This window comes from Lemur catta, chromosome 11 (assembly GCF_020740605.2).
Source record: "Lemur catta isolate mLemCat1 chromosome 11, mLemCat1.pri, whole genome shotgun sequence".
Taxonomy (NCBI): Eukaryota; Metazoa; Chordata; class Mammalia; order Primates; family Lemuridae; genus Lemur; species Lemur catta.
Window position 1 is genome coordinate 52,545,813 of NC_059138.1, and position 22,175 is coordinate 52,567,987.

The 22,175-nt window shown below is 33.7% G+C and overlaps 1 protein-coding gene across 4 annotated transcripts in view; it reads left to right on the plus strand.

The window, feature by feature from the left end:
- The window catches only part of AKAP9 (A-kinase anchoring protein 9), a 141,718-nt gene that overhangs the window by 50,554 nt on the left and 68,989 nt on the right, over positions 1-22,175 (plus strand). For 3 of the 4 annotated variants that reach the window (XM_045564660.1, XM_045564661.1, XM_045564664.1), the window contains exons 10-20: positions 1,845-1,924; positions 3,270-3,408; positions 4,177-4,262; positions 8,002-8,116; positions 8,555-8,753; positions 13,172-13,268; positions 14,901-14,993; positions 18,288-18,647; positions 19,911-20,135; positions 21,239-21,379; positions 21,870-21,973. In XM_045564660.1, coding sequence (XP_045420616.1) covers positions 1,845-1,924; positions 3,270-3,408; positions 4,177-4,262; positions 8,002-8,116; positions 8,555-8,753; positions 13,172-13,268; positions 14,901-14,993; positions 18,288-18,647; positions 19,911-20,135; positions 21,239-21,379; positions 21,870-21,973 — 1,639 coding nt within the window. The remainder of the gene's footprint in view (positions 1-1,844; positions 1,925-3,269; positions 3,409-4,176; positions 4,263-8,001; positions 8,117-8,554; positions 8,754-13,171; positions 13,269-14,900; positions 14,994-18,287; positions 18,648-19,910; positions 20,136-21,238; positions 21,380-21,869; positions 21,974-22,175) is intronic. The other variant, XM_045564662.1, reaches the window with a different exon arrangement.

Genomic DNA, 22,175 nt, shown 5'->3' on the forward strand with positions numbered 1-22,175 from the left:
ACAAGTACCATGAAGCCAATAAGTATCAATTAGAGCCCACCATTCCATAATTCTGTCCTTGTCTTAGAACCCATAGAGGAAGATGACTTATAAATCCCAGTCCTGGATCCATTTGGTTATATAATTGCTGGACATTCATTTAAGTGCTTGAGAAAGCCAAAATCACTCATTTTCTCATAGGAAGTCACAATTTGTTGGAAAGCATATATAAAATCAACAATTTCTGCAATAGAAGAATGAATAAAATGAGTGGGAGGAGAAAGGAGCAAAGTCTAGTGCTTTCTGGCAGGATGAGTAGGGTGTGGTGGTGAGCAGGAGTAATTGGAATGTTAGGGAAGGCTTAGCATCTAGCACTGAGGTGTAAGTGCATCCGTTTTGGAGAATTGGGAGTTCAAGGTGTGTGAGAAAGTAGTTGTCAAGGATAAAGCTGGAGAGATTGGCTAGCGCTTACACAGAAAAAGTTTTGTGTACTTTGAATGAAGTGTATTTAAGCCTTATGCTATTGGCGATAAGACCTACTGCAGGAATTTACATAGTAAGAGTAACGTAAGATTTTTATTTTAAGTTGACACCATCGGGGTGAGTTGGAGGACGTGAGATTAGTGATGCGAAGATAGTTAAGCAGCTTTGGCAGTAATTCCGATAAACAATACGATATTGAACTCAGTGTCAATGAGCATGGAAAGGAAAGTTAAGTCAAAGAGATAGGCTGTAGTCTGCAGTTAATATTAGCAATAAAAATGGGAGGAATCGAGAATGATCCCTCAGTTTCTAGCATGTGTAACTGAATTGCGGGTTGTTTCAGTCACAAAAAGGACAAGGAACAGATTTGTGGGAACGATTATAAATTCAGTTTGGAACATACTGAATAAGAATACCTATTTACTTTGAAAAAGAAATATCCAGTAGGCAGTTGAAAATAGAAGTATGAAACTCAGGAGAGAGAGAGGTACAGTTCAAGATGAAGATTTAGAATGGACATGGAGGTCATCTGTGGCCAAGGACAAGAATGAGACATCCTGGGAGTCTGTGTAGAGTGAGCCAGAAGACTTAAAATGACACTGTGGGAAGCAACAATGTTTAAGGGACCTTAAATGGAAGAAAAGGAACCTGTTTATGGACTAGTTGCAGTTAACTTTTATCTTTAATAATTATTTCATCACCCAGTTTACAAGTCTTCTTGTGTTCATGGTATCTCTGGGCTTCTACTTTTGCCTTTGGGAATGAGGTAGTTTGTAAATTTTTCCAATGGAATTGCTCTGTTGAACGGAGTAAAAATTCAAGAGTGTCTGGAATAGGAATACCATGCTTTTTCACATCAGGAGGTTTGGGGCTTGAATTTACTAATATTTTAAGCAAGTATTCTTTTTATTAATATTCTCTTCAGATAGTCTATCCAGTATCTTTCAAACTACAAGTTAATGGGTCCACTGATGGGTGATGAAGTCAGTTTAGTGAGTAATGACCAGCATTTTTTTTAATAAAAGAGTAGAGTAGAACAGAAAATATTGGAGTGCATAACATGTAGGAAGGGTAAATATTGATTTGTGAAATTTGTATTTGTTTTACACAGATGTATATAATAGATTATGATATGAGGTATTTTTTATGTTGAGTTATAGTAAAAAAAAGTTTGAAAGTCACTGTTTTTTACCATCTTACAGGATAGAAACTGAAAATCTTAAAAATTTTCAGAGACAGTTAACATTGAATGATGGAAAATAACTTTGAAAGAATTTAAAACTAATCTTATTTAGAGAAGCTTCTAGTTGAAACAGGTTAAATATGATATTAGTACTTAAATAGGTAAATTGAATGTCTTAATGCATTATCTTTTCTATTAGGTGATAAAGCAAAGCCTTTACAGATACTCATTAGAAAACTTCAAAATGCAGTGTCTGAAGAATGTTCTAATTTCTCACAGGTAAGATTAGTTAAAAAGTACTTTGGGACAAGAAGTGCTAAATTTTAAGTTGCTACTCATTTAATGAGCAGAATCATCTAACCTAGTTTTCCCCACTATGTTACTTCAGAACTGCACTTAGAAAGTATTCCTGAGTTTTTAACTTAAAATGAACATTTAAAAATTTCCCGATAATCAGTCTGAAGCAAAAGAAATTCAGGTAAATTATCTCACCAGTAGAACAGACACTAATTATTGATGTTGGTATAGATGAGTTACTTAATTTTTCTGTGTCTCGGTTTCTTCATCTGTAAGTTGAGTGGTCATGTAATTGACAATACAGTTTAAATTTTAAGCAAATCTCAAAAAATAGCAGCAGTAAATAATTTATTTTTGAAATTTAGAAGTTGTTGATGGTTATTTTTAGTTGTGTGAGGAACAAAGGTTAAAGTTATATGGAGTGCTTATCAAATGATTATGAGGCATGTGTTTTGTTCTTTTTTTTTTTTTTTTTTAAGACATGGTCTCATTCTTTTGCCCAGATTGGAGTGCAATGGTGTCATCATAGCTTGCTGTCACCTCCAACTCCTGGGCTCAAGGGATCCTCCCTCCTCAGCCTCCCAAATAGCTAGGACTACAGGTGCATGCCACTATGCCCGGCTAAGTTTTTTATTTTTATTTTTTGTAGAAACAAAGTCCCACTGTGTTGCCCAGGCTAGTCTTGAACTCCTAGCCTCAAATGATTCTCCTGCCTTGGCCCCCCAAAGTGCTGGGATTACAGACATTAACCACTGCACCTGACCCCTATGTGTTGTTTTAAAATGATAGAATTATCTATTGCTCAGGAGAACAACCAAAACAATGTGTCAAATATTTTTAAGTTTTTACATGTGTGTATAAGCTATAGAAAATACTTTCAGTGTAACAGAAAAGTATATGAATGTTACCTCCTTCTTAATATTATTATTATGTATTTATTTCTGATAATCATTTCTGAACTTCCAACCTTGTCCTGTGGTATTTTTTTCAAGGGTACTTGACATTACAGAGATAATATCAGAATAGGATCCAAGCTAGGAAGTGGTAAAGTATAAGATATATTTTATTATTAGTGGGAAGCAGAAAAAATTATAGTTTTGTGCAGTGAATATTATCAATATTTTTTTGATGTAAAAAAAATTTCATGTCATAGAAAAATTTAGACATTTCTTTTACAGATTGATTTGGTGTATGGAAGAGTGTTTTCTCACTGATTTTTCTGTGCCCTTTGACTGTCTTTTGTATCTAGGAGAATAATGTTTAATGATCTTTAGAGGCAGAAATAAAAATTGTAATTACTTAAAATACCCAATTTTGTTGTTAACAGACTTTATGCCATGTCCTTGGTGAATATTATACTCCTGCTTTAAAACATGAAGTAAATGTAGAAGAGAGAGAGAATTCTGGTGCTTACACTTCTGAAAATCAAGAACCAGAATTAAGAGATTACAGATATGAATTTCAAGGTAATAAAAGCTTACCACACTATTAAACAGTATTCAATTTTCTTAAATAAATTGATGACATTTATTTTACCTTTAATTATGATTTGATCACTCAGCCAGGTTGAGTTTATTATTGTAACATCTTGTCCTTTCAGATCCATGGAATCTTATGTTTAATATACATTTTTAATTTTTATAATGCAGTAATTGTGTTATGACAATTATTGACGCTGTCTAAAAATTTTCTTATGTCTTTATTTTTTATTCCTCTACTCCCATCTTTTTCCTCATTCTGATTATTTTCTTTAACTTTTTATACCATAGAGCAAATCTTTAGATGTTATTGTATTTGTTAAATATGTTTATGTCAATGATTTATTATTTTAAAAATGAATAAGAAGAAAATTGAAAAATAAGAAATATATTAAATATCTTAATATGAATCTGGCATTAGTTTATTTTAACAAATTGTACCCTCAATTAATTTTTTGGTGTTCCTTCACAGATAAAATGTGTCCTAGCCCTGTCCATTTATATGGGTAATGAACAAAATGTATACAAATTAATGACTACCAAGAGAAATTGAACATATTTTAATACGAAATTTTCAAATTGTCTTTTTAGCAGGTGTTTCATATCAATGAGATTTTAATTTTTGGTTACTAAATGTATGAGGTTTACATCCAGTAGGTAATTTTCTAAAGTTATAAATAGGTGAATGATATTTATTGGAAGATGCAGACTTTTACTGTGGAGTGAAATTAGTGTAATTGTCCGTTTATCATTTAGACCTTCAAGAAAACTTGCAGACTCTTCTCAACAAAGTAACAGAAGAATGCAACAAACTCTTGGTACTTCAGAAACGATTAAGCAAGGTCTGTGAAATGGAAATGTATTATTGTGTTTGTGTTTATTCTATTACCTGCTGTTCTGTAAGCTGCTTTATCAACCAAGAATTTTTAAAATAAGTGAACATGAAAAGGAGATTGGGAAAAGTGATATATAGTTATAGCAGAGAATTCATATCAGTAACTAAAGGAATTTATAGAAGTTGAATAATAATCCTTTTAGAGAGTTTTGAAATCATGATGAATTAAAAACATAAGATATCAAATTGTAAGCTATGTGAAATGATTCCATTTAATTTTCTATATAATGTAAAATTAAAGCAATGGGTCTGTCTTTCTGTTTTAGAGAAAACTGGTAACAAGCTCAGTTTAGCACATAGCTAATTAGTTACACAGTGTTATCTATGACAGTTTTATTTTCAAGCAGTTTTGAAAATGTATTCATAGAAAACTAGGTAAGATAGTATACATGATTCAGTAAAATTTATTAACTATATCAGAAAAATAACTTTAAAAACATAATAAAAAATAACTATTGGCAGGGATAAATGTTGTAATTCTTATGTTGTAGGAAAAAAAATCCAGAAAGATCTGTTTATTTGGGGTGCTTTTTGATGTTCAATTATATTAATAATGTTTAGACAGATTTGAAAGACTTTTTTTTTTTTTTTTTAAATAGAGATGGGGGGGGTCTCACTTTTGCTCAGGTTGGTCTCGAACTCCTGAGTTCAGACTATCTTCCTGCCTTGGCCTCCCAGAGTGCTAAGATTACAGGCGTGAGCCACCACACCTGGCCCAGATTTGAAAGATTTCACTGATAGGCAGTGAAAGTGATAGTACTGATGAGGCCTGTTTTAGCTGAAATTCTTTTTCTTTCTCTTTTTCTTCTCCTCCCCTTCTTTCCCTCCTGCCCCCTTTCCTTTCCCCAGCCCCCCACCCCCCATTTCTGTGCAATTAAGCACAGCCTTATCTAGCCTTTCCTAAAATCTATAAACCTACTCCAGTAGATTTACATAAGAGTAGAATCTCTTTTGGTTTCCTCTCATTTTGTTTATTATGGATTTACATCTTTTAAAGATTCTTTATTATCATTGGGTCATGGGAAGGGAGGAGGTGTATGTCAGAGGTCACAAATGTAAATGCCTGTGTTAGCTTAGTGCTCATAAAATAAATGAGGAAGGCCAGGTGAAACCTGGAGCAAACATGCTTCATCCAAAAGGGACAGAGGCTGCTCAGTTTAAACTTCTTGTTACCGTTTGTAGGCATGCGGGTCCAGTGTTGCTAGATGGTTTATCAATTTTATATAAAGCTTTTTGCTTTTAAAAATATTAGGAAGTTTTCCAAAATAAACATATTATTTTGTAAAGCTGACAAACAGAAAGCAAACAAACAACCAAAACTGTCTTATCCCCAGAAGAACACTTCTGTAGCTTGTATTTAAAGTTCAAGCTTCTATTTTGCAACCATCCCCTTCTAGTCTCCTTGGTTTGTCATACATGTTACTCCAGTTGGTTCGAATGTTGCTTCTTCTGTGTCATCTTTACCTGTCTTCCTAGACTTAGACATTTCTTCCTCTGTTCCCTTAGCATCTGTACAAGCCTATGCTTATTGCACTTGCCTTTTTCTGTTATTTTAAAGACTTGATTACCCTTCTGTCTTTTTTTTTTTTTTTGAGACAGAGTCTTGCTCTGTCACCCTGGCTAGAGTGCCATGGCGTCAGCCTAGCTCACAGCAACCTCAAACTCCTGGGCTCAAGCGATCCTTCTGCCTCAGCCTCCCGAGTAGCTGGGACTACAGGCATGTGCCACCATGCCCAGCTAATTTTTTTTCTCTATATATTTTTAGATGTCCATGTAACTTCTTTCTATTTTTAGTAGAGACGGGATCTCGCTCTTGCTCAGGCTGGTCTCGAACTCCTGACCTCGAGCGACCCACCCGCCTCGGCCTCCCAGAGTGCTAGGATTACAGGCGTGAGCCACCGTGCCTGGCCTTCAGTCTTTCTCCCACGTTCCAAAGCTCCTTATACAAACTTGTGTTTGTATCACATTACTTTTCATGTTATTATAATTATTTGTTTACTCTTCTGTCTCTTCCATTGGATTCTGAACCCTTCAGGATCAGGAAACCTTTTATTTATTTTTATTTTCTCTTCTTAACACAGTGCTTGTTTAGGACTCAGTAAATGCTTAATAAATGTTTGCTAAATGAATTAGAAAGGTTGGACTGGAAACTTAAGAATTTACCTGATGATCTTATTTTCTCTGGGAAGTAGGAGGCAAGGCCTCTGTTGAAATGTACTAGAGGGGTAGGAGTTGGGTAGGCTTGATACTAGTAGTAACCAATTAAAAGAGCCTTCATGGGAAATAGCTTTTATCCTGTTGCTCAACTGCTTCTACAATATCCTTTGTTCATCTGGTCTAACAAGTCTAAACTCTTTCCTCTTGCTTTTAATGTCTTCTGTAGTTTGGATCTACCTCATTTAACTAGCTTTATTTCCCCTCCTTGGCCAAATTAAACCCCTGAGATCATTGTCTTCACTACTTACAACATAGGCCATTCTTTCACAAATGCTCTTACTCCTTCTTCTTTATAGCCTTCCCAAATCATTGCCAAAAATCTTTGAGGCCTGAATCAAATTTGACTTCCTCCATAATTACTCATATCCACATCAGTCTTTCTTCTGTGTCATTGTCATCATAGTCAAACTTTATAGTTTAGCACTTCTCTAATTGTTTAATTTTATTTCCCCAACTACTTGATAAATTCTATGAGGGCAGATATACCATATTTTTTTCTTACTGATTTTATATTTTTACTCTCCCTTGTCACAATGCTGATTACATAGATTATTCGATGAATGAGTGAATTAACACACATATGCCTTTGACATATTGCTGCCTAGTTTTAATAGTTAAGGAAATAAGCTGTTTTCATTAGTGTCCTTCCTTTTGTTTTACTGTAAAGAGCAGCATACCAATCTGTCAGTTACCTGGTTGCACACAGGATATATCCAGAGATGAATAAATTATATTAATAAAATATTGATAACATAAAATTTATCATTTATGAGTTGAAATTTCAAAGATTAAGTCATATTATAAATATTGTTATGAACTTTCTTCTAAAATTCTATGAAGCACTGTTTTTGCAGTAAAATGAACTCCTTTCTAGATATCAAAGAACATTACTGATGTAACTTCACTGGCCATGAAGGGCATGAGATGTGAATCACTGTCTCAAAGAGAATAAGGAATAACTTAGAATAACAATAATAATAATAATATCAGTGTTACAATTTTTGGTGATTTTGAAAAAATATCTTAAATTCAAAGTTGCTGGCCGGGCGCGGTGGCTCACGCCTGTAATCCTAGCTCTGGGAGGCCGAGGCGGGTGGATCGCTCGAGGTCAGGAGTTCGAGACCAGCCTGAGCAAGAGTGAGACCCCGTCTCTACTAAAAATAGAAAGAAATTATCTGGCCAACTAAAAAATATATATACAAAAAAAATTAGCCGGGCATGGTGGCTCATGCCTGTAGTCCCAGCTACTAGGGAGGCTGAGGCAGTAGGATCCCTTGAGCCCAGGAGTCTGAGGTTGCTGTGAGCTGGGCTGATGCCACGGCACTCACTCTAGCCCGGGCAACAAAGTGACACTCTGTCTCAAAAAAAAAAAAAAAAAACAAAAAAAAAAACAAAGTTGCTTTAATATAGATTTCAAAGTAGTGGATCATATGTTTATGTCACTGCTTTTATTCTGTTGTTTCCAATAGATTCCAGAACAGCAAACAGATGGTATGAAACTTGAATTTGCAGAAGAAAACCTCCCAAAAGAGGAAACAGAGTTTTTATCAACCCATTCTCAGATGACCAGTTTACAAGACATTGGTAAATTTTGATTATATACCACAATCAATATTTTGTTTTTATACCAAATATTCAGTAGTTTTCTTTTCTACTTTAAAATTTGAGACAACTTAGTGACCTTGGACATTTCATTGTAACCTCTCTGATCTCAATTGGCCTACTTATCTCTTTGGTCCCTTCCCACTTGTTATGTTCTATGAGTCTAAATTTTTTAAATTTAAAAACATAAAATTGTTGGATTTAGGGGTACTACAGTCATGAGCATAGAAAAAATGATCCTGAATTGCACTATTTATGTTTTCTTGTTTTCATCAGAATGAATTCAAATTGAAACCTGAGTTATTACCACTAAGAACATTTTTTCCAAAGAATTAGTATTTTCTGCACACACAAAGTGATTGTGGTATTTCACTAAGAAATTTATACTGAAATGTGCATTTTCTTCTATTCATATAACAGATATCAATCATAAAGGCAAGTTATCTTCTCTCCAAGATATTGAAAAAATTAACAAACTTGAAGAACAAGTTAAAGCATTAGAAAACCTCATATCCTCTTTGCAGCAACAATTGAAAGAAACTGAAGAAAACTATGGGGCAGAAATCAGTCGTTTGCAGGAAAGACTTCAAGCTGTTAATGAATCCACAGTTCAGCCAAGGTATCCATCTACTTATAATTTCATTCAGCAGTATTTGTAGTTTAGTAATAATCATAGTATCATCTGGAATGGTTATTTTAAGACAAAAATGTAACTTAAGCAAAGTTGCTTGCAAGAGATATATAGGATGTAGCAGTTTTAAGAAGTAAGAGTAGGAGATAATTCTCTATCTTTGAAATGCATGAAATAGATGTTGAGGTAAACCAAAGACATTTTAGTATAGAAATTCTATTTATATTTTTATTTGCTAAAAGAGCTGGTAGTTACTAATCTGCTTAATTAAATCAGGCAGTGTGCATGTATTTGTGGTTTATGCCTAGTCTTTGCTACTTTGATGTAGGGAGTATATAAGGAACATAAGATAGGGTCATTCCAATCGTGGTTGGATTTCCTCCACTTGATTGTCTAATGTTTAAATTCACCATGTCCCAAGTAGAACTCTGGACCTTTCCCTCAAAATTTGCTCCTCCTGCAGCCATCTCTATCTATCATGAGTCCTCTTTCTCTGATACCTCTCTTCTAATTTATCAAGAAATCCTGTTTTCTCTGTACTTCTGTATTTTTTCAAAGTACTTCTGAACTGCATCACTCCTCACCACCCTACGGGTCCCTGCCATCATTGTGTCTCATCTGGATTACCCTAACTCCTCCCTAAAGTCTATTCTCAACATAGGCAACTCAGGCACCAGAACCTTGCTTTTAGAATTTAAGACAGGTCATGTTATTCCAGTGCTCTTCTGTCCTTATAATGCCTTCCTAATTCTTACATGACAAGTCCCCAATGCCTCTTTTTTACCTCTTATTGACTTGCCTATCACTATTCTCAAATCGTACAACCTTCTTGGGGTCCTCAAACAAGCAGTATCAGTATGTGTCTGCTTTAGCAATTTCTCAGTAGCTGCTCCTCCTACCTAGAATGATCTTTTTTGAGATATGTGCAAGGCCAATAACCTCACTTCCTTTGGATCATTCTTGATCAGCCTATGTAAATTAAAATTGTCACCTAGAGCTCTGTATTCTACGTTCTTGATTTTTTTCTATATTACCTAATGTTATCTATTTTATAAGTAAACATATATTGTGCACATTTTATACAATGTGTATATGTTTTATGTTTATTATATATATATATCTCCAAATATATATAAATTTGGGAAGGGGTAAGTTTGTTTTTATTTTGTTTATTGTTTGTCTCTGATTAAGGGCTTTAAGCTTTATAAGGGTGGGGATCTTTGTCCATTTAAGTCACTGATATATCCCAAACACATATGCTAATTCCCTGCACATAATAGTGCAATACATATTTGTTAAATGAATGAACAGTTTGTAATTTAGTTGATAAGTGTGTTAAATTATATAACTAGCTCTTTAACCCTCAGAGATTTAATCTAACTTTGGCTGGCTCTGCTATTCTAGGACTGATGTCTTCATAGGCACTTGTTAATGGAATTTCAACACATTTTTTTTGGGCGGTGGTGGTGGACAAGTAATGTCTGTACTTCTTTGGAAGCAGTTTGTTACTCTCTCTTTTATTTAGAGCTTGTGTATAGGCTGTGGAATTGTTCACTCAGTATTGGCACAGCCTTATAAAGCCCCCATGTTCTTTGAGATCAGTGGTTTCCAAACATGACCATACATCAGAAACAGTGGAGGTTTTTGAGCTTTAATACTATTTTTTAATAGTTACAATTACAGATTACTGGATTATACATTTGGAGAGTCACTCATTAGCATTGAGATAGAACCTGGAAATTCATGTTTTTAACAAGATATTAATAATTCTGAAGCATGCCGCCATTGGATTGACATTTGTAAGCTACTGCTTTAGGCTTTCTGCTATGAAAGAAAATAGGTAGATAGCAAGAGCTCTCTAATAACTGGTCACTGCATTTCAAGTAATCTTCCTGTAATTAGTGATGCTTTCTATCTAAAGCCTGAAGAAAAGGGAGGTTTCTGGAAATGTAGGCTTACTTTTGGTGTTCCTGTATTTGGGCTTCTGCCAGCTCACCACCCTCTCTCAGAGTTTCTGTGATACTCAGTGGAAGTGTGTTGACAATACCTCTCAGCTAAAATCACTAGTTTACTCCCGTCTCCCCACAAAAAAGAGTTTTACTCACCACCATGCTCATTCTTTCTAATAATAATGAGTCAAAGTTATTTCTTATAAATATTATCACATAATTTGGGCACAACTGTGAAACATTTTGAATAGAGTGTACTGTTCTATGTAGGTAGACTTGAAATAGTTTCAGAAAAATGATTGGGTCATTCATTTAAGAAACATTTGGTGATTTCATACTAGAAGCTTCTTCATACTAGAATCTCACTATGGGATTGGAAAGACTATGAGTTTTAGTTTCAGGCAGATCTGCATTAGACCCTTGATTTGACCTTTTATTGGATATGTGATCTTGGACAGATTATTTAAACATATTTAAATAGTAGCTGGGATAATAATAATTACCCTTTAGAGTGTGAGGATCTAATGAAATAATAACTCAGAAGAGCCTTGGCTAGATGCCATGGAGGAAGAATTAGGTATATATAAAATGGCCCTTTCCATCCAAGGACTTTAATCATTGAAATCATTATTCACAAAATAACTTTTAAAAGATAGTGGTTAGGGAATATAACATAGTAGTATAACCAAAGTGCTGGAATGTAAACGCTTGTCTGTGAGACATTTTTCACTGCATGTGTCCATAATACTGCCTATTGGAGTAGTACCAGGGAAATGGAAAAGAAAGATGAATATTGAGACATTGTAATGGAAGGAATGTTGGGAACAAAGCAGAGGGAAATGTCAAAGATGTCTCTATGATTGAGCCTAGGGAATATGGAGAATGATGGTACATTACTATAAATCGGGAAATCAGGAGATGGGAGGGGTGGAATTGTAAGAGAGGAACAGTGAATTCAGCTTTAGCCAGACTATTGTTTTCAGTCTGGGGTAAACACTTTCAAATGCTATAAAGCTTACAGAATGAAGTAATTGTGGACTATGTAGTACTTTCCGGAGTTTGGATCATAATGGCTGGATAGATAATCAGGAGGGTTTTCTAGGCTATAAAAATATCATCCAAGACATAAAGCCAAGGATCAGAACAGTATATGCAAGGGACAGTGAGGAGAACAGAGACAAAGTGGTGAGAATGATAGAAGAACTAGGAAAGGGCAGGAAAGGAAGATAAGGGAAATGAATGAGTATTTAGAAACGGGATGGACATAGAACATGAGAAGGCAGATCACAGGAGGAAAAACTTAAATGGCTAATAGCATTTGAAAGAAAGTGTAATATCAAAAATAAAGACATATGTTCTAGCAAAATTTTAAGGTTGTTATGACTTCTTATTGCTGAAATTTTGAGAAAATACTTACACGATATTAGCATAACTTTTTAGATTATGGCACTGTATTAAAATTTTAAATATTAAGCTTAACAAACATAAGATTTTTATCATATAGAAACATCCATGCAAGTATGTAAAGATATATTTTTGAGGATCTATATTATAGCATTGTTTGTAATAGTGAACATTTGGAAACAACCAAATGTTCATCAGGCAATTAGCTATATAAGTTATGAAATGGGACAGTGATATAACTTGTATCTGGCCAGTTTTGGACATAATGAAATATAGGAGATAATAGGAGAAGGAAGAGTGTGTGCACAAGAGGAGGGTGAAGCAAAGAAGGCAGCATGGGTGCACATGAAAATGGGCATGAGAAATCATATTTGACAAAAATGAAAAATTATAACTTGCTCTTTTCATCTTTTCCCCACGATTCCTAAATATTAATCTTACCTTAGTTTTATGACTCAAGCATTTAAAATTTTTTTTTACAAACCAGTGAATGCATGTAAAACAACGTAAAATACAGACATGAATACCAAAAGATATGTGAGTAGATTAAAAGTAGAAAAGTCAGGAAGTGACTGTGTACATTAAGATTCTTCTCTTTACTGCCACTGCCCCCCATTCCACTAGACTAGAGGTAATCATTGTTGCTATTGATGTGTATTCATAGAAAAAAAATCGGACTTTTTTCTATGCATATATACATATATATGTTAAAATAAGTTCTTAATAAAAGTGAGATTTTACAGACTTCTTAATGTATCTCTGATAACTTTTAAAAAATGTCAATACCTATAAAAAGTCTGCATTTATAGTAGACCTTATAAAACGGCATGAAATTCAGTTTGTGATCTGTTAAAATGCTCTATCATTCAGTTGTGTTACTTTTAAGTGGAAAAGTTAGTTAAAAATATGATTTAAGTTATGTACTCATAACTGTTGACTTACCATTTTTGTTTACCCTGCTACAGTATGCATTTTATGCATGGTATAAATTTTGGGTGAACAGTAAAGCACACACTAACTCTAATTCTTTTACCGTCTTTTATTTATATTTAGCTTCTCCATTGATTCGATGGTAATTACAGAATCTGATATACAGAGAAAAATGTACCCTGGAAGCTGTCTAAAAGAGGATATTGATGGTGCAATAGAGGTATTTTATTTCGGATCTTTAAACTGTTATATACACTGATTTTATTTTTCTTACTATCATTTTTATGTGTATGGTTTAGTAATTATCTAATAAGTAGTTGCTGAGAAGCAAGCCTTATAAATATGAAAATACCTTATATAAAAGACCCAGAATACATAAGTAAGGAAATTAAATGTATTTTCATAGCATAGGAAAAACACAGAGAAAGCTAAACTCGAAGTGTTTTTCCCTGTAAATATAGTTTAAAATTGTCTTGTTTTGTATAACATTTATGGGCCATCATAACTACTTCTTCCCACCACAGGAAGTTGCACCAGGCTGTCTGTAGATTAATGTTTAGAAATCCCCAAGATCCAAGTGCTAGGGCTGGGATAATGGATTAGGCCTCCTCCAGCACAGTCCGTATGACAAGTAAAAGATCCACATCTTTTATAGTAGTGCATGCCCTCTAGTTAAACCACCTTCTGCCTTTCCTCAACATTCTATTCCCAATTTCTCAAACCTGCAATTTTTCTGAAACCTGCTAAACCTTGGTGTTCACTCAGTAGATTTTCAGCTCCTAAGTCTTAGAGATAGTAGAGATCATTGGCTTCCATTCTGGATACAAAGGAGAGATGTTAGTCCCATGCTTGATTCTTCTATACTCATCCCATATGGAACACCTGATTGGAGGAAATTCAGATAATTGGTAAATAAATAAATACTTTCATGCTGAGAGCATCCCTACAGTTTTGACAAGCTTATGGGATGGGTGTGGTAGCTCATGCCTGGGCTGGAAGTTCCAGACAAGCCTGAGAAACATAGTGTTATACCTCGTCAACCCTATCTCTACAAAAAAAATTTTTTAAATTAGCTGGGCAGATTGGCACGCTTCTGCAGTCCCAGCTACTCGGGAGGCTTAGGCAGGAGGATCGCTTGAGCCCATGGTGATACCACTGCACTGCAGCCTGGGTGACAGAGTGAGTCCCTGTCTCAAAAAAAAAAAAAAAGTTTATGTCTTTTTTCTATTGATAAAAGTAATTTGTATTTGTAGAAAATTGGATACTATTAGTATATTAATAAGTACCAAGAACAAAAGGAAATTTGCTTGTAATTTCATGAGGAAAGATAGCCAGTATTTAGCATTTTACTTAAAAGAAAATAGGCTGACATCTCCCTTCTCTTTCTTTGGGATGCCATGCCGTCTCCCTGCTCTCTCCCCCTGTCTCTGTCTGTCTCTCTCTCTCTCTTCTTCTCACATTCTCTCTGTCCTTCTAAAGGGTAAAATAAACTTTTTTACTTTTATATCTTAAAAGAAAGAAAATATATACATATGTATTTTATTATATTTAATAATCCTTATTTTACCCTAGAACTGTATGTTAGTAATAATATGTAAATATGTTTCTCTCTTTGCATCTTTAATTGTTAACAGTAGTTAACTATTGTTCACAGTAGTAATTATTTAGTAGAGTTACTTGCTAGAATTATTTTTAATTAAGAAAGAAGAATTGAAATTTATTTTTTGCTGAGAATATCCAGAAGGTTTCTAAAAAATAGTGATATTTTGGGGATAATTTTGAGAGTAGAAGTTTAAAAATAAGTGGTGTATAATTAGTGTAAATAAATGTCATATTTTGGTTTTTAATTTAGTTTTCTGATGAATTTGGAGTGAAACAGGAAACAAATATGGTTAAGTTGCTGGAAAAACAGTACCAAGAACGATTAGAAGAAGAAGTTGCTAAGGTAAGTTTATAGTTTATCTGGAAGATTATCTTGGTTTATATTCCCTTTGAGCCTTCAAAAAACATAGATTTTTATTGATGGTATGCCCTTTATTCTTATTTATAAGTTTTCATTTATAGTGCGTCTTTAAGCTGTCAGATAATGGTATCAACTACAGTTGCTTTTAAGTGAAATGTGTGGATTTTCATTTGGGAAGAACATTCTTCTCTTGATGTAGAATAGTGATTAGAAACTTTTCAGAATGCCAAAACAAATCTTTATATATTTCTTACTTTATGAAAAGTTTGGCCTTCCTTAAAAGTGGCAGAGAAGTTAGGAAAAGAAAAAGTGGTTGGTCCTCTATATATTACCTTTACCTACTTCCACTCAGAGAATTTACTGTGATGTTAGATAATGACTATAGATACTAAGAGAAGATAACCACTGAACATTAGCTCCTGGCTCAGTGGAGGACGTTATCAATGTGAGTTTTGCTCACCTCTGTATCCTTACTTGCTGTGCCCAGTGTCATTCTTTTAAGCTCTTGAATATCAACCATATAACCTAGTGTACCATTATGGTTCCATTTTTTTATGAATATCAACCACATAACCTAGTGTACCAGTATGGTGCCATTTCTTTATGAATATCAACCATATAACCTAGTGTACCATTATGGTTCCATTTTTTTATGAATATCAACCACATAACCTAGTGTACCAGTATGGTGCCATTTCTTTATGAATATCAACCATATAACCTAGTGTACCATTATGGTGCCATTTCTTTAGTCTTTGTATTCCCTTTCATAATGCATACACCTGACTGGGTTTTGCAGTCAGATGCTCTACCCCTGACCTATACCCTCATGATTGTGTTTTAATATTGGAACTGTTGAATTACGAGTTTGCTTATGTTTTTTATAGTATTTCAACTGTTTCAATAACCAATCCCAGTGGAGTATATACATTTTAAAAGGGGAGGATTGATAGATAGGATATAAAGAAAATGCATAAGGAATTAGGGGAAACATAAATTAGATGAAGAGGTCAAGACCTATGGCATTATCCAGGCCATAAAGACTTATTCACTTACATCTGAGCTGAATGTTTAGGTCATGGAGACCAAAGTGAAGTGAGACACCATCATTTTTATCTAGCTCTCAAATATCTTGTTCTTAGAGGAATACAAGTTTTCTCTTGCATGTAGCTCTTACTTAAATTTCTCAAATGGCATATTATATCAGAGCATCATAGTATAGTAATTAACATGAGGTTTGGTATTGGATATACCATACTTTAAATTCTCTGTCTTACTAGATTTGTGAACTTAGGAGAAAGTTAGTTGACTTCTGAATCTCAGTTTCCTATGTGTTGAAAGAGGAGAATAATAGAAATAGTAGTTATTCTTGTAAGGAGTCAATGAGCTAATGTATATAAAGCACCTAGCAGATCAGTTCATACATAGTAAAGATTCATAAATAAATAATATTTTAATAATAGTCTTATTACTATGATAATAGTGGTAATTTAAAGATATTTTGTAAAGCATCACTCAATCAAGCTGATAACAGAGCACCAAAGTACAGGTCAGTGAAAACTATTCTAAAGGCAGCCAAGGTACTGTGGTCCAACAGACAACATTTGATGGCCCAGCTTGGTACTAGAATAATATATATTGTTGACATTAGTTACCAGTACTGATAGGATTAAGCTGTACCTTAAACCTCTCAGATATGAAGCAGAGCTCCACTCAGCAGCTGGAGGACACAGCATCTGGGAGGAAGGAGGCTAGCAGGAACCAGGTGGGAATCAGGGTCCCAATTAGGCAAATCAGATTCAAGACTTTAAAGCAGGCCGGGCGCGGTGGCTCACACCTGTAATCCTAGCACTCTGGGAGGCCGAGGCGGGAGGATTGTTTGAGCTCAGGAGTTCGAGACCAGCCTGAGCAAGAGCAAGACCCCATCTCTACTAAAAATAGAAAGAAATTATATGGACAGCTAAAAATATATATAGGAAAATTAGCCAGGCATGCTGGCGCATGCCTGTAGTCCCAGCTACTTGGGAGGCTGAGGAAGGAGGATTGCTTGAGCCCAGGAGTTTGAGGTTGCTGTGAGCTAGGCTGACGCCACAGCACTCTAGCCCGGGCAACAGAGTGAGACTCTGTCTCAAAAAAAAAAAAGACTTTAAAGCAAAAGGTCAGATATATGAAATGGACTAACAAGGCAAACAGTTGGAGAAAGCTGAAGGTTAGTAGGTACAAGAGTTTTTAATCTCAGGCATGCTTATCCTGTACATTAAGCCCATTTGTATGTTCTGGACCAACGAGGAAAACAGAAGGCTAAAGGTGAGTAGGCACAAAGGTTTCTACCCACAGGCATAGTTTATTCCAGGCTTATGGCAGCCAGGCATCCCTCATTGCAAATTATCCATGGAGAAAGGACTTGAAATAAAGTTATTGATACAGTTGGTTCTCAGAGGCCTAGGGGCTTCTCATAGCCAAGTTTACTAGTCAGAATTTCTAAGTGCCAGCGCTAGGGGGACTAAAATAAGCAGGGTTTCAGGATCTTAATTGTAGTGAAAAGTCAAATTAGAGTATATTGAAACGTATGCTCATACACTAATCATATGAACCAAGTGTCCTGCTTCTGGAAATTTATTGTGAGGAAATAAGAAAGGATACGCACAATGATATAATTATAAAGATTTCATCACAATGGTGTTTAAAATATAAAAATGGAATCAGTCTAAATGTGCAACAATAGAGAATTGATTGAATAAACTTATAAATACATCTGTATAAACTGTGAAACTTTGAACCCATTGGAAATTATATAGAAATGTATTTTGTGACTTGAAAAGATATTTACTGTAGTTAAGCTATCAGAACTGGTTACAATATTAGAGTATGATCACATTTTTGTAAAAAAATGCATATCTATTCATATCTATATAAATAAGAGGAAGGAGATTTGGGAAAGTGTTTACTAAAGTGTTTATGGTGATTTTTCTTTGAAGAGAGAGATGTAAGGACTTTTATTTTCTGATTTTTGTACTGAACATTTATTGCTGTTAAGTAAGAAAAAATTTTATTTCTTTTTTATTTTCAGGGCAAGCAGTAAAATAAATACTTTGACATTAGATTCATTGTAAAATAGAATATCTTTATCTCTTTATCACTTTATCATAAGATTTCTCTTTGTTTAAAACCATGAGGCCATGCTTTTTCTAATTAATATAATTTTGAGTAGTTACTTTTTAAATTCCTTATGGTATTTATAAATCTAATTCTTTCCTGTTTGCTCTATTTCTTTAGGTCATTGTGTCAATGAGTATAGCATTTGCTCAACAAACTGAGCTGTCTAGAATATCTGGTGGAAAAGAAAATACTACATCACCAAAACAGACACATCCTCTCTGTGAGCAGGAAGAACCACATTATTTTAACGAAATGAAATTATCACAGGGTCAAGTTGGTTTTCAGACTTTTGAGGTAACGGACGTGAAATTTAAAGAAGAATTTAAGCCACTTAGTAAAGAGTTAGGAGAAGATGGAAAGGAAGTTCTGTTATTGAATAATGATGATCTTGATGATATGCTAGAATCAAAGGACCATGAACTGACTATTTCAGAAGAAATGTTCTCCAAAGATAAAACGTTTATAGCCAGAGAATCTGTAAGTATGCCTCCTTGAATAAAAAACATAAAAAATTGTGACTTTCTTCTCTATAAAATATTAGCAGTTAAGGCTGCTTAATAGATGAGGAAAGTATCGAATCCAGTCTTGACTTTATAATTCACATTATTTCATTTTATTAATCATAAGAAATATGGATAAGTGACTTAAATAAAACAAGTCTGATTCATAGCTTTCTTGTTTGTCTTAAAGACATTATACATGGTAAATCTCATTGTAAGTTATACCTACATTAATTTTGTTTCAGCCAATTTAAGATTAATTATACTACAGTCTGGCAGTATCTGTGAAGAAATTATTTGCTTAATTAAATATAACAACATTACAGGGAGATACCTACCTATTTAAGAAGACAATTGAAAGCAATTTACTATCTATATACTAGTTCTCTTTTTCTTATTCATTAATGGAAGATCTATTCTGTGTCTGTACCTCAACCGTCTGCTGCCTTAACAGAGAGTAAAATAAATCCTATTTCTTTTAACATTATCTAAATTAAAAATTTTATTAATGTTCAGAATAGGTTATGTCTTATTCAGAGGAATATTCAAATAAAACCATCAACTCTTTATTGAATGCAGAACTGTGATGTTCATGAAAACCTCTTTAATTTCTGGCAGTTATTCAAGGTAGAATGATTTGTTTAAGTAGTATCTCCTCAGGAATTCATAGAACTAATTAAGGAATTGATTTCTTATCAGTATGAGAAACTGAAATATAAAACTTTTATTTCCAAATAAAATGTATTGAAAATTATTTTTTATCAAGCAGTTTTCTGTAGCACTTTGATAACCACTTCATAATATAAATTAAATAGGTAAACTTTCTTGTTTCATAAATTTAATTTTAAAATATAAATACTCCATTTATATTATTTTCCCATCATAAAATGTCAAGAGGAATAATGGGAGTTACAGCTTCATTAAGAGTAGAAGGAATCTTGAGTATCTTTCTTTATTCTTCTCCCTTAGAATTAGATTATATCTAAATTAACTGACAAATAGCTATTTTACTTTTAGAAAATAACATTGTAATGATAATAAACTAACTTCATGTTATATTGGAATTATAATTAAGAAAACTTCCTTTTAGAAAATTATGTTTTTGTTTAATAATAATAAAATATCAGGTGCTATATGGGTTAGTAGTAGAATTGCTTTCATATTTATTTAAAATATCAGTGCTGGCAGATTTCCACAATATGTATTATGGTTGAATTTTTTTTTCTTTTTACCATTAAAGATTCATGATGAGATTTTGGTATCAAGCATGGATGCTTCTAGACAGCTAATGGTAAATGAAGAGCAGTTGGAAGATATGAGGCAGGAACTTGTACGACAATACCAAGAACATCAACAGGCAACAGAACTATTAAGGCAGGCACACATGCGACAGATGGAAAGACAGCGAGAAGACCAGGAACAGTTACAAGAAGAGATTAAGAGACTTAATAGACAATTAGCCCAGGTATGGGACTTAAAATCCCTTTTCTTCCCTATTTTTAAATAGCAGTATACTTTATGTAGCCTTTAAAATTTTTCTTTTTTTGCCAAGATCTGAACAAACTACATATATTTAACATCAGGAACACACTCCACCAGCACAACAGCTTCAGATCTGGTTAAGAACACCTAACTCAACCTTAAAGTGTGTGTTGTCTTTCCATCATTTTATTTAACTAACTTTTCAGGCACTGGAAAAGTGGCTACAAGGGTAATTTCTTTAAAAATCATTTCATAGCAAAAGCTCTTTGAAAAATTTGGAACGACTTTGTGCTGAGGTGCTCCAGTATTCAATTGCTATCGTTCAGTATTCCCATATTCATTTATAGTTTTGTGAGTCTACCAGTTAGCGTCTCTAAGGTTTACCTTTGTCTATCTTTAATCCATCTTTTTAATCATGAATGGAAAGCTTATGAAGTAGTATGTTTCTGGAACTTTCTCCAGAGAAACATCTCTTCTTGATTTGAGAAATGCAAATTTATATAATGTTCTTATCCCTTTCTTGACTAAATTTAAATATTCCTTGGTATTTGGGAGCTGAATTCTTGTCAATTGCTATATAAAATGTACTCACAAAATCATTGCAGAAAAGCAAAAAATATTTATGTAAAAGTTTTTATGAAAACAAATTTAGTGAATTTAATTATGAAAACCAAAGCTAAAAGAAGATATGTGAAATAAAGAACTCTTAATAATATGTATTCCTCCAAGTATAAATTAATAGGAAAATTGAGAGTTGAGCATAAAACATAGAATTTGGAAAAACTAATTTTGCTTTTCTTCATTGCATTTTGTAAATTCAAACTTCTTAATTTTCAATGCAAAATTGACATTAAAATATTAATTGAACTGCACAAATTTCTGACTAAGCTTAATTAATCTTTTTTTTTTAAGTTTCAAATTTTGCATTGAACTTTGTATATGCTTCTAACCCCTTATAATGGAATATAAATCATAGGTAGAACCACGGCCTGTTGGTTCCAGGGGGTTAAAAGAAATCTGCTTAATATTTCTGCTCGTTGCTTCTATCGCAAACAATATTCTCTCACGACCTTTTTTCTTATTTAGAGATCTTCCATAGATAATGAAAACCTGGTTTCAGAGAGAGAGAGGGTGCTTTTAGAGGAGCTGGAAGCACTAAAGCAGCTGTCTTTAGCTGGAAGAGAGAAGCTGTGTTGTGAGCTGCGCAACAGCAGTACGCAAACACAGGTAGTATGGACTTTGGCCACCTAGGAGCAATGGATCAACAATTCAGTAGGATTTGTTTGTCTTTGTTGGTGATGTGAGATGTATTTTTTGTAGGTGTTGAGCTTAACATATTTGCGATTGCTAACATGTAAGGTAGGTGGAGTCAAAATGCCTTATGTTCCATTTAAGGTAATTTGAATCTGACATTGGTATAGCAGCAACTATTGTTTCACCAAGGAGCAAACTAACAAACTTTATTGTTGCACTATAGCATGCATTTAGTTTGAACCCATAAAAATTTTTTTCATCTGTGCACTAAAATGTTTCATCTTTTTTTTATAATGCTAATCTCCTGATAAGATATAGTTAAATATTATTTCAAGCAGTATCAATTTTGTGCACAGAGGTTTCTGTTTTACCTTATACCAATATAGAAGAATGACACACTACTTCCAAGATGACTAGTTTTCTTTCTGTCTTCTCCTCTTTACCTTTATACAAACCTAAACAGAATGGAAATGAAAGTCAAGAGGAAGTTGAGGAACAGACGTTTAAAGAAAAGGAATTGGACAGAAAACCTGAAGATGTGCCTTCTGATATTCTGTCCAATGAAAGGTATACAAAACGTGAAAGTGAATTAAAATGGTTGTTTCAATGTAGTAAACTTTGTCCTCATTTTTATCTTGTACATTTATACTTTGTCTAAAAAACCATCATGCTGTATATGTATTAAACATGTCCATATATGTTTAGTATATAAAGGATTATCAATTTTTGATCATTAGACAAATTTTAAAAAACCTTTTGTATATATGTA